The following is an 18,663-nucleotide window of genomic DNA, read 5'->3' on the forward strand; positions in this document are numbered from 1 at the left end:
CTGGCATCTTGCTCTTCAACTTGCAGTCTGAAAATTGCCAGAAAATGCTGCTCTGTTATTTCAGGACTCCCTGCCCATGGTATTCCATGTGGTCCCAGCTGATTAAGATACCTGATGGCTGAATACTCCAGGGATGTGAGTGTGCTGAAGCCCATGCTCGTTAGACCACTGCCCACAAATACCATTGCTTACAATTCTTTATGCTTTGACAAATACATAATAGTTTGAATACTTCAATTGAGGTAAGAAATGCTTTAAAATTTTTTTTGCCCCTGTGGCACTTAAGTCCTTCCTAGCATTGATGGTTATTTTGTGTTGAGGCCTCTCCAGTCGTGCCAGGGGATACCACGGCTCTGGGTCCTGTGCCTGCCAGGCATGTGCTCCTGTCCTCCCTCGCCAGCTGCACCCCATAATAACAAAAGTTGGACTTTGGCTTATGAAATTCTGCAGTGGGAAAGCGTTTACTTCAGTCGCTGTCTGCTATAGCAGTTAAAGGTTTGGTGGTAGTCTTTGTCCTTCCCCTGAACTTTCTGGATTTCAAAACCATGTGCAAGTTTGTCTTGTATAATAGGTAAAGTGAGCAAATGCTTGAAGCAGTGTCATCAAGAAGTGCTTTTAGCTAGACAGCAAGAGGAGGAGAGCCAGGTGTGTGAGTGATCGAGATAGACTTTATTTTTCTCGACCTCCTGGTCATGGTGCCATCTGGCCAGGGACCGCCTTCACCTGTGTGCTTATTGGCTGGTCTCCTCACCGCTGCTGGCATAGCCCTTCACTGGAGGTGATGCCAGCCTTTCCACTGGACAGGGCTGTGCGCAGGGGCTTGGCCAAAAGGGTCACTGTGATGCCTTAAACTCCTTTTTTTTGGGGGGGGGGTTTGTTCTTTGGGCCATACCTGGTTATATTTGGGGCATATTTCTGACTGGATCACTCCTGGTAGGGCTTGGGGGGAACAATACGGGCTGCTGGGGATTGAACCCAAGTCAGCTACATGCAAGGTGAGCGCCCTACCCATTGCACTCTCTCTCTCCACTTTTCTTTTCCTGTTGGGTGAAGATCCTGTTATCTTGTCATTTGGAGGAGAGGCCACTTCATGCACAGGCTCCTGACTCCCCACCCTGATTAAGGCTACCCTTTGGTTTATGCTTTGGTGTCCAGGAAGTAAGAGATGCCACATTGCTGGCTTTGTGGGTAGTTCAAACAATACAGAAGTATAGCTAGCTAGTTTGTTTGATAGGCAAGGCGAGTCTATAATCTCAGCTTAAACTATCATTCACAATGGAAACTTCTGGTGCTCTTTTTCCTGTACTTATATATTGATAGTGCATGAAAAGGTACATATGCCATCGTAGGCATACTCATGTGGAGCCTGGATTTTTCCTCCCCGATACAGTGGTGACGTTCTTTGCTAAAATTGGCTGCTCTCCTGTGGTCACTGTATCAGTGTTGATTCCACTAAAAAGTGGAAAGAGTGTCTCCTAAGTGCTGTGCTGTTAAGAGCTAGTCCGTTAGCTTCAGGAGGGCTAATTCCAAAGAAAACTTAACTGTTAGAAGGAGGAATTCTGTACCCTGAGAGCCGGGAGGGTGATGTGCCTTCGTTTGCAGAGGTAGGTCTGCATACAGGCTATCCATGTGTGGACCAGGTGATAGTAGGTGGTAATTACAGGGAAAACTAAAGTTATTCATGTTTCCTAGCCTGCTGAGATCAGTTCAATAGACATTCATACTTTTTGATGATTGCATAGTTTAATTATTGCATCATTAATTACTCATATCGTATACATAAATCTTTCCTACAATCATTTAGTCATTTAATAAATTGATAATGTTTAACTGCCCACAAATACCATTGCTTACAATTCTTTATGAATTGTAAGACCACCATGAAATAATTTTGGTAACATTTTAAAATCTCGTGTTTATTTTATTATGATAAATACCTCAGAGATTAGTAATAGGGAAGACAGGGCTTTAAACTGTCATCAGACTGAGAAATCTTTGAGGTCCAGCTTGTCGTGGAGAGAGAAGGAGTGGGAGAAGAAGAAATACATGAACTTAAAGTGGAATGATCCATTTTTGATTTTACTACTAGCCTGAGAGGTAGTGAAGGCATTTTCAAAATGGGAAAGTGAGTTAGAAATAAAACTTTAATTGCATACATGATTTAGATGCTAATTCTATCCATACTTCTATAAAGAGACATTGCTCTGTTCAATAAGAAGCATAATGTATAACGTGCAATATATTTTGTGTTTTTTAGGGGGGCTGGTACCACATCCAGCAGTTTTAGGGGTCTCCCCTTACACTCATGGTATGCAGGGAACTGCACTAAGCTGGGAATCAGACTGGGACTTCTGCATGCAAAGCATGTAGAGCTATCTCCCCAGCTTCCAAAGCACAATGTATTTGATAAAAATCATTCATTCATATGTAGGGTTCCCTGCTGAATTTATCAGGGACAAATCGTTAGCTTATGAAGAAAGTACCTTACAATTGGAATAGAGTAAAACAGAGCCCCTGGAAGCAAGTGATTTTATATCCTCCCAGAAAAAGTTGAGCTTCCACTTGCAATACTATTATTCAGTAATTGTACATTTTCATGTTGATCACTTTAAGGGTATCCTGCCTTAGTTTCTGCTTTTGTAAAATCTATATTATTTTCAAGAGATGCCACAAAGATGATGTAAGATGCTACGCATGTAAGCTGCTTGTATCATATGCTGAAGAAAGCTTATTCTCACACCATACCATGTGGTAGAATCAGAGAGAGGAACGCAGATTGCTAAATGGCCAAGGGTGCTGAGTTGGTATTTCTCCTATCCTGAGATGGATAAAAATGGTTCAACATGCTCATGGGAAGATGTCAAACATCCCTGATCATTAGGGAAGTGGAAATCAAGCCACAATTAGATACCATCTTCCTAATGGTGGGGTGCCCCACTGCTCTCTGACACACACTACACATATAAACACCATGGACACGCACTACACACAGAGACGCACATATAGACAAACATGCTGCAGAGGCACACACACATACACTCACCACATAGAGACATATACAGGCACACACGTATAAGCACATACCACACATACAGGCACACACATTTGTATACACCAAGTAGAGAGACACACATAGACACACAACACACAGAAACACATATTCAGACACCACATGGGCACATACACACCACATACCACACACATACCACATACCACAGACAGAAGCACATACAGAGACACACCACACACAGACACCTCACATGCACCATACCACACACACATATGTGATGTGAACATGTAGGAAAATTTGAATTTTATAAAGTTAGCGGGAATGCAATAATGGTACAGGACTGTGGAAAATAAAATGACGGAGCATCAGAATGAAACTGTCCACAGAACTGGCAGAGTATCATGGAGAGTGATTCTCAGGATCCCTGAGACTGTGAAGGAAACTACATGATCCAACAATCCTGCTCTGGCATCTATCTTAAAAATGGAAGGTAGAGGCCTGGATGCATATCTGTACACCTAAGTTCAAGGCACAGAAAATTCATCTATTATTCACAGTAGTCAGAAGGTGGAATCAACCCAGGGCCCTGGAGGATGAAAAGATAAAGAGCATGGTACACTCACTTGGAGACAGTAATCAATGGACACACATGCTAGAACAGTGCCACCTCGGAGGATACTGCTAAGTGGAATAAGTCAGTCACAAAACGGCAAACACTGTGATTTCCCTCATATGACAAAAGTGGTGGCTGCCAATGGGTCTGGGAAGAGAGGGACTGAGGAGCTATTATTTCATGGATAGTTGGAGGGCGTTTTGGGGCTTCCAAGCAATGTTCAGGGGCTTCACTCCTGGTGACAAACATCCAACCCGGCTGGATGACTCCTGGCTCGGTGCCTGGGCTCTGGGATGGGATACTACCACCCAGCAGAGCTGGGGACCACCAGCGGTGTTTGCGGGGTGGGGGTGGGGCTCCAGGGCTCCAGCCTCCGGTGCCTGGATGGTGTTGGGGGGTGTGCAAGGCTCACGCTGGGCTCTTTCAGCGATCTCCCGGGGCCCTGGCGCTTTAGTTTTGCAGGGCTGTGTCAGCTGTGGTGGCTCCGCCACTGTGTGTGTGTGTGTGTGTGTGTGTGTGTGTGTGTGTGTGTGTGAACATGTGTACACGATGTCCTTTAGGGCTGGGAGCCGCGACTGCCAAGGGAAACTTTACCTGAGATAGGGGCCACAAGTTAAATGCACCTACAGAACCGCAGACTCGGGGGTCTCGAGTGCGTGCCTGCATGTCTAAGCCGCCCCCCTGTGATGCCCAAGCTGCTCTGGCGGAGACCACACCTAGGGGGCTCAGGTGCGGGGGGCCGTGTGAGTGACTCGCTGAAGGGATGCTCCGCGCGCCCTCTGGCTGTGGTCCAGGCGGCGCTGCTGCGTCCGCGGTTTCTCTAGATGCAGGAGCCGCAGGTGGGCAGGTCGGACGCTCACCCCGCGCCTTCGGTCCTCGGCAGGAGACTGAGAAGAGTTGCCAGACGTGCAGAGTGCACCCTGGGGATCCGAGGCCGGCCGGGACCGGCAGGGGGCGCTCCCGCGCCGCGCACCGCCCCCGCGGCCCCGGCCGCCCACCCCGCGGACGCGCCTCTCGCCGCCCAGAGCCTCCCGGCCCGGGAGCCGCCGGCTCGGAGCGCGCAGTCGTCCCGGCCGCCACCCCGGGGCTCGCCCGCGCTCCGCGTCTCCGCGGCCCCCAGCGCTCTCGGGCCCGGCGATCGCCGCGCGGCAGCGAGGAGGAGGAGGGCGGCGGTCGGCGGGCATGGGCGGCCCCGCGGCTCCGAGGGGCGCCGGGGGACTCCGCGCGCTGCTGCTGGCGCTCGTGGCCGCGGTCGCCCCCGCGGGCGCCTACAACCTGGACCCCGCGCGGCCCGTGCGCTTCCAGGGGCCCGCCGCGTCCTTCTTCGGCTACGCGGTGCTGGAGCACGTCCACGACAACACGCGCTGGTGAGTGCCCGCGCCCCGACCCGCCGCCGCCTTTCCGGCCGCGTCCACGCCGGCGGCCCGCGGGGGGCCCCTCGGACGCCTCCGCTGCGCTCAGCCCGGTGCGCGCGGCCCGCCCGCCCGAGTCGCCCCCTAGCTACCCCAGGGCGCCCTGGACGCACTTTGACGGGGAGCCACCCTCCTCACTCCACCCCCGGTCTGCGGGAACTTTGAGGGAAACCCCGGCAGCCAGGAGCTGAAGGGGGGAAGAAGGGTGTACGTTCGGGGGCGCACCCCCCCCTTCTCCCTGCCAAAGTCCTTTTTTGGGGGAACGGGATGCAGTTCCCTGGAGACCCTTGCGGGCCAAACGTCCCGGGACTGTCGTTCTCACTCCGGCGCTGCAGCTGAGCGGGGCATCCCGGTGGGAGGCGCAGGGGGAGACCGGCGCGTGTCCCTTCTCTGTCTTCTAGCATAAGAGAGACCGAACAGCCACCGGCTCCCTCCTGGGAGAGCGTCTCCCAGATGAGGTCGTGCCCCAGCGGCCAGAGTCAGTCCGCCCTGGTGGGTTTGAAGCTGTAGTCGCCTGCCAGAGCATCCCTGCTTGAATTAACTAACCCCAGCTCCCGCCCCTCCCTCAAGCTGGGGTGCGTAAACCCAAGGCCTCCGTCATTAGGGGCAGGGAGGGGGTTCTGAGACCAGACAGCCCCTTACCATTCACTCGGGATGGTTAAGTCAGGAGTGTTGCCACCAAGACACCCAGTTCTGAAAGACCCCCTGGGTCTCAAGGCCACTTCCCTGTCACCCACCCCAACTTCCAGCACTGAACAACCACCAGATGGAGTGGAGGGTGGTTAGAAGGGCCACTCTGGGCTGGGGACTGGAACTCCCTGGGGACGGCCTCAGAAGCTCTGTGAACGGGAAGGACAGGTGCTTGGTCCTGTCCCCAGGGTGTTGGATGGGCTCACGTGGGTGACCCATACCCAGGGAAGTCAAGAGCAGAGCTGGCAAGGAAGGTACCCCTACCTGTCTGTCTGAGCAGGGCCTGTGCAAGGAAGGAGGGTGTCACTCCCTTCCCAGGAGAATGGAGACACCTTGGTTGGTGGTCGGGGCCTCCAGGCTGCAAGTTCCGAGTGCCTCGTCCCCCTCCATCCTGAGCAAGCTACTGTGCTGACCCATCTTCTTTGGGGAACAGTGCTTAGGGTCCCTGGGCCTCTGCTGACCAGCTGGGCTGGCAGTTCAGTCTAAGGCTGAGATACCAGAGACTACCATCAGCGATACTAGGCATTTCAGAGTCACACTTAGGGCTGCTTGGGGGACCATGCGGTGCTGGTATGGAACCACAAGCGTTACCTGTGCCCAAGCGTTAGCTGCCTCGACCCATCTCTTAAACATTTTAAGAAAAATTTTAGGTTCCCTTGGACATTGCTCAGGGGACCATGTGGTGCTGGGATTGAACATCACCTTGGCCATTTGCACTGTCTCCTGCCCTCTGTGTATGAAGCACGTCGTCTTCCCTTTTCTCTGCCACACTGCTCTAAGTTTGGCTTAGTTGTTGCTGAGCTCCGTGTTTTCTGTCCTTGTGCTGGTTTCCATCGATTTCCTATACTTTTCCTCTCCTCTCCCTTTTGCCATCATCTCTAGAGCTCGAATGTTATCTGCAGCAGATTCAACTGCTAGTCCCGGTCCCTGTGCCTCCTGGAGCAAAAGACCTTCCAGCCTCTCCTCCGAGTCTATTTCTCTAGGGTTGAGACTTCCTGTAAAGCTACTGAACCTCAGCCCGGGGCCTGCCACTTGCACTCATCGTCTTGACGTAATTCTATAGTCAACACCTTTGTCTTAAATATTAAAGATAGTCACCTCCTGGTTGGTATTTTTTTTTGTTTTTTTTTGTTTGTTTGTTTTTAGGCCACACCAAAACCAAAGTATTCAGGATATTCCTGGCTCTACCCTCAGGAATTATTCCTGGTGCTGCTTGGGGGACTATACGGGTTGCCAGGAATCCGATCTAGGTCAGCACTTGCAAGGCAATTGCCCTACCTGCTGTATTATTGCTCCAGCCCTGCAGTTTTGTTTTTATTTCGTGTGTGTGTGTGTTGTGTGTGTGTGTGTGTGTGTGTGTGTGTGTGTGTGTGTGTGGTGCACTGGTTTGAACACAGATGCGCACACAGGCCACGCAGGTGCTCTCCGCTGAGCTCCACCCCCAGCATTGCCTTCCTCAGTTGATCACATCTGGCCCTGGGGACTCTGCAGCTACCCTGACTCTCTCTTCACATTTGGCTCTGGCGTCGGTTGACTGACTTAGTGACTGGTGGCTGGTCTCTTAACTCAGTCCCTGGGCTCTCCTTGAGGGCATGAAGGTTGTTTCCAATTACTCACAATTATAAACAACAGTGGGGGTAAACATCCTTGGAAGGAAAGCCTTGCGGACATCCTTAATTATTTCCTTTAAGTACATTCCTGGACTTAGAATTGCTGGGTCAGAGCAGAGGGAGGGCTAAAGGCATTTTCTGTGCCAGTGCCAAAGTGCCAGTGAAGGTGAAGGTGTGTGCAAGAGTGGGAATAGTCCTCCTGGGCCACGGGTGAAATTTTTACAAATGGGGAACCACAAAAGTAAGGGGCGGGGGGAGCAGGGGTCCAGGGCCTCTGGTACATCAGTAACATGGGGGAGAGTAGAGCTGAATATTCAGACCATAGAGTCAGCAGGAACTGGGGAACACTGGTGAGGGACCTTGACATTGGTTATGGGATTGATACTAGAACATTATATGTCTAAAACTTAACTACGAAGAACTTTGTAAATCATGTTTTTGTTTTTGTTTTTTTGCTTTTTGTGTCATACCCGGTGATGCACAGGGGTTACTCCTGGCTCTGCATTCAGGAATCACTCCTGGCGGTGCTCAGGGGACCATATGGGATGTTGGGAATTGAACCCGGGTGGGCCATATGCAAAGCAAACACCCTACCTGCTGTGCTATCTCTCCAGCCCCTGGTAAATCATGGTTCTTTAATACATCTTTAAAAAAAAGAAAACTCTGGAAGGAGAAGGGAAATGTTAATTAAGCTGACTTCTGGGATCTTGCTGCTTGGGAAGAAATGAGTAGCTCACTCTTTTGTGGCCTGATACACTTGCTGCATGCTAAGATTTTGCAGTGAAGGGTGTTACTGTATGGAAGGGAGCAATAAAGGGAAGGAGCTGGAGACAGGGGAGTTCCCAGGTGAGCAGAGGATTTGCAAGAAGCAGGACCAGGTTCGTGGTGTTGAGGCACCCTGAGCGCAGAGCACAGGCATTTATGTGAGGCTCAGCGGTGAACTAGAACATGGCCAGTCCTGTAACTGAGCATTCCCACCTGGAGCTGGGGAGGCATACTACTGGGCTACCGGGTTCCAGGATGATTGCTCTGTGCAGGGATGTGGAGATCTTGCTTGCTGAGCTCTGAAAACAGAGGCCAGAATCTGTGCTCTGATTATACGAGACCAGAACTTGGCACACGGCCTCTTCTCCACACTGCCAGTGGTGGTCCCACAGCTCCCTCTGTCACTGTGTTCTGGGCAGTGAAGGTTGTCCCAGTCAGGGATACACTGTTACCAGTGTCACTTGTATCAGTTGGGCTGCCAACATGCAAGTGACTCAACTTCCTCTTGTCCACTGTCTGCCTGCCCAGAGCTGTCCTCCTCTCCTGCTCTGCCACCCTTGGGGCTTCGCGCACCCTTTGAGCAGTGGTACGAGATGCCAGGGGACATGGACAAAGACGATGTCTGTCCCCTTCCCTTAGACCTGGATGGGTTCCTCAGCGACAGCACACACACACTGTAGCAGCCTGTTATATAAATAAATGCAGCACAGCCAGTGGCCAGCCCCCAGAGTGGTCCCTTTCACACCCTCCCACCCTCCTTCCTCCCTGCCCCAGACGCCCCCGAGTCCGAGCTGGTGGATGAACTGACTTCCTCTCTGATGATGAGCTTCCTGCCCCATCTCCCGGGACACATCCAGACCTCTGGGCTCAGACAGAGAGCGAGCTCCCGGAAATACAAGACACGCTGGCTTTTTGCTTTGTTAAGGTTGTAAGAGCATCATTCAGTGAGAAATAACAGGCGGTTCAGTGCCAAGAACATAGCCTCCTCAATTTGCATTAAGGTTGTGAATTAGAAGTTCAGGCTAGACAGTTCTGCATTGCCAATGAATAAAATTTGTTTTATCTGTCTGTAATTCATTTTAAGAATTCAACTCTAGGGCTGAGGAGTTGGCTCAAAGGACAGGAGCTCATGCTTTACACATGAGGAAGGTTTGATTCCTGGCACTGCATGCCTCCCCAGTACCACCAGGAGTGACCCCTGAGCACTGTGTTAGAAGTAACACGCCATCCCCAGGGACCATTGAGTATGGTCTATATGGCCTCCCCACTCCCCCCAAATAGAAACCAAAAAAAAATATCTAGATTAGATTCTGTACTCTTTTGCCACGTTTTTAGTGTTCAGTGGCTACATGTGGCCAGTTGCTACTGTGTGGTGGACAACATACAATGTTTTCATCACAGAAAGTTCTAGACAGAGCTGGTTTAGAGAAAAGATCAGTATTATAATGTTATATAGGGGCTGGAGAGATAGTACAGTGGGTAGTGCACTTCTCTTCCACATAGCTGACCTGGGTTTGATCCCGGGCATCCCATATGGTGCCCTGAGCCCACCATCTTCAGGGAGAGCCCACCTTCTCCCTGAAGGCAGAACCAGGAGTAACCCCTGAGCACAGCTGGGTATGGCCCCAAAACCAGCTCCCCACAAAAGGCTATACAGAGATCAAGAGGTGATAGAAGGAAATTTTAAAAAAATCCATTCTTGGGGCTGGAGCGATAGTACAGCAGGGAGGGCATTTGCCTTGCATGCAGCCGACCTGGGTTCAATTCCCAGCATCCCATGTGGTCCCCTGAGCACAGCCAGGAGTAATTCCTGAGTGCAGAGCAGGAGTAACTCCTGTGCATTACTGGGTGTGACCCAAAAAGGAAAAAAAATCCATTCTTGGCCTATTTAAGTATTAAAACAGAGTGAGGGGTGGAGAGGTTGTACAGAGGCTAAGGCACTTGCCTTGCATGCTGCCTATTCTGGTTTGTTCTGTAGCACCATGTCTGGTTCCTCGCAGCACTACCAGGGGTCAGTGCCGAGCACAGAGTATAGTCCCTGAGCACCGCTGAGTGTGGATCACCCACCCCCACCCTACAGCCAACTTACCAGTCAAACGAGGATGCTTATTAAATCTAGCTGAAAGCGAAGTGGGGGCAGCCACCAAGGCCAGATCTTTCTTTCCATCCATCACACTTTGGAGAGTCTGCTTTGACTTAACAGAGATGGATTCGGGTTGAAAAATCCACAGAGAGAGAGAGAGAGAGAGAGAGAGAGAGAGAGAGAGAGAGAGAGAGAGAGAGAGAGAGAGAATGTGCCTGCCACATAGACGGGATTGGGTGATGGGGTGGGGGTGTTGGGAGGGATACTGGGAATATTGGTGGTAGAAAATGAGCAGATGGAGGGATGGGTACTCAATCATTGTATGACTGAAATGTCATTAGGAAAGTTTGTAAGTCTGTAACTGTATCTCACGGTGATTTGAAAGAAGGAAGGAGGGAAGGAAGGAAGGAAGGAAGGAAGGAAGGAAGGAAGGAAAAGAAAGAAGAAAAGAAAGAAGGATCCACTCAGCCAATGGGTGAGAGGCTGCGGTCTTGTGTTTAAGGCAAAACTGGGCTCCCTCATGGGGAGACAGAGGCCCTTGTGAAGGTAGAAAGTGTTTGGATTCAGGACCCTAAAGTTGTGGACCCTGTGTGCCCATCCCCCAGGGTTCATGTGGGGACACAGCAGTGAGGGTGGCACAGCTTCAGCTGCCCTCCCGCCCCACCTGCCTTTTTTCTGTGCCATGCTCCATGGCAGTGACTAGGAGCTCCGCTTCCTGTTTAGAATTTTCTGCACTTTCGGACCACGGTTCTGCTTCTTGCTCGCCCTGCAGAGCCGTCCTTCAAGCTCTCAGGGAGCCCAGAAAGCCTTTCTTGGGGTTCCTGGGGTGTTTCCCTGGAGATGTCAGAAACTGGGTGAGGGTGCTGTTTCCTGAGCTGGTGCTGAACGCCGGCTGGGGCAGAGGCAGCTGGCTTGCCCAAGGGAGAAGCTGCCAGAGCTAGAAATTCCTGACTCTTCTCAGGCACTCCCTGACTTTTTGGAGTGGATGGACAAATGGAGGGCTCCCCCCCCACACACACACACACCCAGGAAATTGTCTCTTCATAACCCCTTCCTGCCATCTGCCCTGCTCTTAGAAATCATCGGCTCTCCAGGGAGTAACATGCAACTTTAACAAATTGAAATGGGCAGGAGTTAAGGCACTTGCCTTGCATGCAGCTGACTGTGGTTTGGCCCCGGCACCACATGGTCCCCGGAGCAGTACCCGAGGCAGCCCCAGAGGCCCCGAGCACTGCTGGACTTGAACAGTACCCCCTCCCCCACCAACACACACACACACACACACACACACACACACACACACACACACACACTCCGCAGGCCCTGTTGCCTGAGGATCCTGGGGAGGCACCTCTGGGCTCTCTGAGCATTGCTTGAGAGACGCCCCCTTCACCCAAAAGACAAACACACACGTACTAGAAATTCAAGACTGCAGGGGCTCAGCAGTAATGCTCACATGTGTGAGGTCCGGGTTCCATCTGTGGCACCATCGGAAACAGAATTAAAATCAGGTATTCCAGGAGATCGTAATGGGGGTGCTTTCCTAGGCTGAGTGCTCTTCAGTTGGGGCAGCCTGGCGGGTGAAAGCCCCCTGGCCCATGGTGGGGGGTGGGGTGTCCCACCTCAGGCTTTGCCCGAGTTCTGCCTTCACTTCTGACACCCTGCACACTGGTGATACACTTGGGTCCCGTGAATGTCTGTTCCCGAGGGAGCAAAGACACAGGGGGTGTGCAGGACACTTGCTGGGGGGAGGGGGGTCAGAAGGGAGGAGACTACGGAGGAACAGGGGTTACCGGAAGCAGACTGGCCTGGATGAGGCACTGCCTCAGTGAGTTCAGTAGGCAGCCAGGGCAGGAGGGGCTGTTGTCATCCCTCTAGGATTAGCCTCTGCAGAGCTGGGGTCTGTGTCTGTGCTGGAGGTGGCCTCAGCAGGGCTATAGCCTGGCTGTTCCCTGCAGCCCTCATGCAGCTAGGCTGCTGAAGGCAGTGGCCGTGCGTGGCTGTGTTTGGGAGTGACATTTAGGAAGATCTCTTCATCTGGGATCGGCCGTGCAGGTCGCATTAGGCATCTGGGTCTTTGAAACTGGGCCAGAGGCTGAACCTGGAGCATTTCCGCAGCCTGCAACCATGGGGCATCTCTGCCTGTCGCCACCCCCCAGCAGTTGATGCACTCTCGACTAGAGGGAGCAGCGAGACCTCCTCCTGATACCTTGAGAACCACAAATCCTTTAAGCCAAGTGGATTTGGCGAGCCACCAAGGCAGAATAAAATGTTTTATCATGACCTTCCCTTTTGCCAAAGGGAAACTCAGCAGGCGAAAGTGAAATCCAAGAGTGGGAAAGAAATTGAGCCTTTGGTACCCCAGACCCACTTGACCCTCCATCTCTGCTCTTGGGGAGAACACACAGCTGATATTCCTGCAGCAGCAACAATAGCCACAGCGGGTGGCTCTTCCCACTTGAGTGCTCCCTGCTGCACTCTCCCAGTCTACCTACTGCGTGTTTCTCTCCCAGCAGAGTTCCTGCTGGCATCCTGGAGTGCCTCTTGCCGAGGAGGGCACAGGTGCTATTCCCCCCAGTCACCCGCTCATGGTGGTGGACTGGCATGAAATCTAGTCTGCTTCCGAGGCGCCTGTTAGAAGATTCTGCCTTTTTCTTGTTGGAAAGATAGAACAGCTACACCCTGTGCGGTGCCCTTTGAGGAAGCACCACTTCAGGGGAAATACTGCTTTTCAGAGGCATTTGATCATGGAGTGGTCCGGCACCCCATGATTCTACTGAGCACATTTGTAGAATTTTCTCTACAAACACCCTGTATGCCTGAGACTGACACAGAGGTGTGCAAGGGAAGATGGTGCCTTCTGGAATATTCTGTGATTCCATCTTACCTACCTGGGTGGCCTTTGTCACCATCTCTCCAAACCCCAGCTCCGCCAAGAAGTCCTGGATTTCCTCATTTAGTTAAAGCTCTGTTTGGGGGCCAGAGAGATAATACAGGGGTTAATGCACTTTCCTTGCTGACCTGGCTGGAACTGGCCAGACAGAATTCTATCCTACATGCACATGAACCTCATATGTATTCTGAGCACCACCAGAAGTGATCCTCGAGCACAGAGCTGGGGGTAAGTCCAGAGTACCACTGCGTGTGGACCCCAAACAAGCAAAAGAAGCTCTGTTTAAGGAAGTTTTCAAGACAGCTAGTGTTCAGGACTCAGCTGCGACTCCATTTAACTTCCTCCAGTCAGACTTTTTGCCCCATGGGCTAATGCTAAGCAGGAGAGGGTGACTCCTGTCTCCCCAGACCTGAACCTAAAAGGACTTGAATGACCTCTCTTCATCATTTACCCTATGGTGTGTGTGTGCGTGTGTGTGTGTGTTTGTGTATGTGTGTGTAGAAGTCCAGCAGTTTCTTCCTCCACTTCCTCACTGTCTCATATTAAAGCACTGCTTCCTGTGCACCCCCAGCATGGCTGCGTGCAGGGGACACACGAAGACTGGGCAGCAGAGGGTGGGGAGAAGCTCATGGCACCACCTCTTCTCATCCATATAACCCCCAGGGTGGAAGTTGTAGACTGTTTGTGGTTTTTCCTTGTGCACCTTCACTGAGCCCCGATTCTGCAACAACCACCACATCTTGTGCCATCAGCAATGTTTTGGGAGGACAGAATGTTCATCAGCTGATTCCTGTGCCATCAAAGGGAACTTGGCCACCCATGCAAGGGCGTGACAACCAAGAAGGTGGGCTCGGATGCTGTGAGGAGTGGAGTCCGCTCACCGAGATCTTGATAGCTTTCAGAGGTGGTTTGAGTGTTGGTTCTTGCTTCTGTAAAAGTTCTGGGTTTCTTCCTCCTTCTGTTGTTGGAGGCATGAAAAGAGACGCCTGTATAGCCGAGAACTCGGATGCGACACCCCTTGGGACTTGCTCATTTATTAATTCCATTGTGACTTCGAGCTGGCTTTAGAAACTTAGGCTCCTCCCCACCCTCCAGCCTCTGGACTCTACATGCTATTTTTGCTTTCAGTACATTCGTTGATCAAAATGAGAGTTCCGGGGGTCAAGGAGCTATAACAGAGATAGTGTAAGGTGCATGCCCTGCCTAGGCCTGATCTCAGAGTTGCACCTTAACCTCCCCCACTCCCACTCCCTGCTCCAGGTGCTGTCTTGTAGGCCCCCAAGTACTGCTGGCGTGACCCTGATGATTCCAGCACCACAGGGCCTGAGCAGCACCACATCCTCAGGCTTTAGGACTGACCACCGGTCTGATGGGCCAAATATCACCGGGAGTGACCTCTGTGCCTCTGAGCACCACTTGGGAGGCACCACACACCCCCAAGAGAATCAGATTGCTAGTGCAAGACAGAAATCACCCAGCTCTTCTTACACAAGACCTTGAGAAGTGTGGTTGCATTACACGCAGCTGCATTTTGCCACGTACATTTATGCCCTGTCTGCTTTATCCATGAGGGTGTGGATCCCAGGGTTGGGAAGCCCCCTCTCAGCAGGGGGGAGGCCACCCCTGCCAGGTGGGGTGAATACCCTAGACTCCAGATAATCTGAGCATTCAGGCTCACCTACTGAGGGGGTGGTGAGGATGTCCTCCAAAAGAAACTCTTCTTAGAGAAAAAAATTGATCTCGACTCGGAGCCAGCAGGGAGACGTGTGGGCTCTCCCCAGATCCCTTGACTTGTAGACTCAAGGCTCACGCGGTGTTCTTGGCTGGAGAGGCCAGCGCAGGCGCCGGGCCAGGCCTCCATTGCTTTTGTGTCTTGGAGCATGTGCTAAGGTCCGAAGCCTTGGCTGGCACCACGGCCTCAGTGTACCCTTCACTACCTCGCAGGGGCCGGGGGGGCCTGGGGCGTCCCAGGTGGGACCGTGCCTGTGCTTATGCTTCCCTGTGACTGGGTGTAACCATGCCTATGCTTCCCTGTGACACAGTGCTTGCACAGCTGTTTACTGCAGTACAGCGGGAGAGAGTGACAGGAACTGCTGGTGTTTACTGACCCTTCCAGTGCCCAGGTGCCATGCTGGGTCACCCCAATGTGTGATAGGAGCAATGGTTACAGAAGCCAAACTCAATGTTACACTCCAAAGAGGTAGCAGAGGGTGACCAGAGCTCAGGTGGTTTTCTCAGGGGCAGCAAAGCTCATCCCCTGATCCCCCTGCCAGTCCCTAAGGGATCAGGTTTCCAAGGTCAAAGGACCCCTGAAACTTTGGGGGAGCATTTCTGTCTTCTCTTGGCCTTGGTGGAGGAAGGAGGACCCTAGCCCCCTCTCATTAGTCAGACCATCCTGGGGACATGGTTGCCCAGCTCCCCTCCCCCCGTGTCTTTTGCTGTCTGAGGTTTCTTTTGGTGCCTCCCCATCATCCTGGGTGGTGTAAGCAGTGCTTGGAGCATTGACTTTGATGAGGAAAACCTGGTCCTGAGGGGTTGGGGTACACACCCAAGGTCTCTTGACTGGAGAGGGGCTGGCACAAATTTCCAAGCTATTTCACCCAACGCTCATCTCCTCTTCTCTGGCTTGGCTCTCTGTTAAAAGCTTGTGGTGCAAAAGTAGAGAGAGAGTATGGGGACTATTGTCTGCCATGGAGGCAGGGGGAGGGTGGGAAAGCAGGGGTGGGGGCATACTGGGAATATTGGTGGTGGGAATGTGCACTGGTGGAGAGATAAGTGTTTGATCATTGTGTGATTGTAACCCTACATGAAAGCTTGTAACTATCTCACGGTGATTCATTAAAAAAAAAAGTTTGTGGTGCTTAGGGCAGGAGAGATAGTACAGCAAGTAGGGCATTTGCTTGGAAAAACTTCCTCTGTACCAAGTACCATCAAGGTGCTTTATAGACATCATCATTCTTATGCCTGACAGATCCCTAATTTGGTATGTTTTATGACTCCCACTTTATTTTTTAAAAATTTTCCCCTTATACATCATGGTTTACAAACATCATAGTTGTTCATGATACATTTGTTACAGGCATTCACTATCCCAACACAATCCCATCACCTTCCCTCCACCATTGTCCCCATTTTCCTAACCCCCACCCCCAAACCTTCCCCCTTGCAGGCAAAAAAATGATTTATTTTATATTGCTTGTTACAAGTAAATAGCTATCACAAATCACAAATCATCCTGTTATTTGTCGATTGCCTCGAGCAGGCCCCAGTAACGTCTCCTTCATTCTAGCCCTGAGATTATATTCAAGGCTCTTTAGGAGAATGAGACCCATCATTGTTACTGGTGTTTGGCACATTGGGTATGCCACGGGGAGTTTGCCAGACTCTGTCGTGTGGGCAGGCTACATTCGGTAGCCTGCCAGTTTGTCCAAAGTAGGAATGAAATAATAAGATGTCATAATAAGATGTCACGCGGCCGCGAATGCGACCGCGCGGTTCCGGGAGCTGGTTTTTTATAGTCTCAGAGACTATAAAATAGCTAAGGCAGTTATCAAAAAATATTTTAATAAAAGGAAATTAGTGAAAATTTTTATATCTCACCACAGGGATGTTAAACCCTCAGTGTGTGAGGGTTTACTAAGCTATTGTTGCTAGTTGAGCCTTCTGTGTTAATGTTTTTGTTTATTGAACTTAGTCGGCTTCTATGTTACTTTTCCACAAATTTGGTTTGTTCCTATTGTGATGTCAATACTGCAGGGTTTGGAGGTATCATGTGGATGCAAATGTAGCTGCACATTCCAGAAACAACAGAATATCTTACTAGGCAATGAGCTTACATGGCAGTGGTTGTGCAGTGTGGGTGTGGCTGCTTCTGAAAGTACAGGCTGTGAGGAGATATTACCCACTCCCACTCCGAGGATACCCCAGAATTTTCAGCTCGGTGACCAGTGTACCTGGAATTTTCAGCAGATTGGCATCTCTGCAGCACTCAGTGAGGAGGTGGAATAATTCCCATTTTAAAGGGAGGAAAATTGGGGCTGGAGCGATAGCACAGTGGGTAGGGCGTTTGCCTTGCACGCAGCCAGCATGGCCGATACAGGTTCGATTCCCAGCATCCCTTATGGTCCCCCGAGCACTGCCAGGAGTGATTCCTGAGTGCATGAGCCAGGAGTAACCCCTGAGCATCGCCGGGTGTGACCCAAAAAGCAAAAAAAAAAAAAAAAAAAAAAAGGGAGGAAAATTGAGGCCAGAAAGCTTGAGAAACTGGTCTGTGGGCTCACAGGCTATCACGGTGGAGGCAGGACTTTTAATCACTTGTTGCCCCTGTGTTTCTGACACATCAGGTCCCTGACCGACTTATCCTGAAGGCTTAGAATTCAGCTGGAACTTTCAATGTTAACTCTATTAAAGAAAAAAAAATCACACACAAACCAAAGAGCCAGTATCCACATCTTAAGCACCTGGAGCTTCAGTAAAGAGGCCTCTTTAAGGATATAAAGAGGAATTCAGGCTCCGAGACTCCAGACTGTTCTTCTGTGGGACCAAGGGGCCCCGTGTGCCCCAGCTCTCCCTCTGCTCAAGTCTTGGCTATATTTCCCCTCTCAGTAAAGGATGTGGAGCAATTCCTTGGGTTTCTCTGCGGTGTAGTGGACACACAGTGATTGAATTCGTCTCATGAAACTGAAACGTGGGTCCCTGAGGGGAAGCTTTGGCTTTGGGGATCAAATGCATGAAAAAAACCCTAATGGGTTTAAGGTTTTAAATCCCCAGTTGCTGTCCTGTAATTGCGCCCTGTGGGATCTCTGCTGTGGCCTTTGTGGTTAGGGAGCGAGCCTACAGACAGGGTCAGCTCTCAGCTTCCCCTGGGAGGCAGCTGCCGCTTAAGCCTCCTTCCCACCTGCACTCCGGGGAGCTGCTCTGCATGCCTGCTTTGGATGTGAAGGCGTGGGTGCAGCCACTGTGGCCTGATGCAGCCCTTCCTTGTACTCAGTGATCATCACCCAGGGAGGTGAGTGTGTGGAAGAATGGGGGCAGCTAAACTGTCACAATAGGGAATTGTTGGGATTGGTGAGGTTCAGAGGGGGCTACTGGAAAGCACATGCCCTTAGATGCAGATGTCCTGGGTTCAAATCCTACCATCTGCTGGCCAGGGAAATAGCTCAGAGGTCCATATCTTATATGGTGGGGAGCTGAGTTAGATTCCTGGTACCCCTTGCCCCCTCTGGCACTGCAGGTATAGCTCCTAAAAATGAGTATGTGTGATTCTTGTGGACCTCAGTATTGACTGAATATAACCAAGGGGCTTCAAAGACCCTGGAGCATTACCTGGGGGACTTCCCCGTGCCACTGAAAAGAAATAAACCAATCAGATCATACTGTCTGGTAAGATGCATCCAGATGCTACAGATGGGCTTGCCTTGAGCCACAAATGAGCCAGCCCGTGAGCATAGCTGGTGGAGGCAGATGATGGCCCATTTCCCGAGGGGTACAGGAGCCCTGGCAGAGCCATGCCAGCCATGATGTTCTAGATAAGCAGGACTATGAGCGAAACTACATCTATCTGGGAGGAGAAGCTCCTGCTGTTTGC

General features: G+C 51.3%; 1 protein-coding gene across 1 annotated transcript in view; it reads left to right on the forward strand.

Moving 5' to 3' along the window:
* Positions 1 to 4,708: 4,708 nt before the first annotated feature.
* Positions 4,709 to 18,663, forward strand: part of ITGA9 (integrin subunit alpha 9) — a 329,418-nt gene continuing 315,463 nt past the window's right edge. Inside the window, exon 1 of the mRNA XM_056129639.1 lies at positions 4,709 to 4,990. Within this exon, the coding sequence (XP_055985614.1) occupies positions 4,806 to 4,990 (185 nt within the window). The 5' untranslated portion in view covers positions 4,709 to 4,805. The remainder of the gene's footprint in view (positions 4,991 to 18,663) is intronic.

This window comes from Sorex fumeus, unplaced genomic scaffold (genome assembly GCF_029834395.1).
Source record: "Sorex fumeus unplaced genomic scaffold, SorFum_2.1 ptg000072l, whole genome shotgun sequence".
Lineage (NCBI taxonomy): Eukaryota > Metazoa > Chordata > Mammalia > Eulipotyphla > Soricidae > Sorex > Sorex fumeus.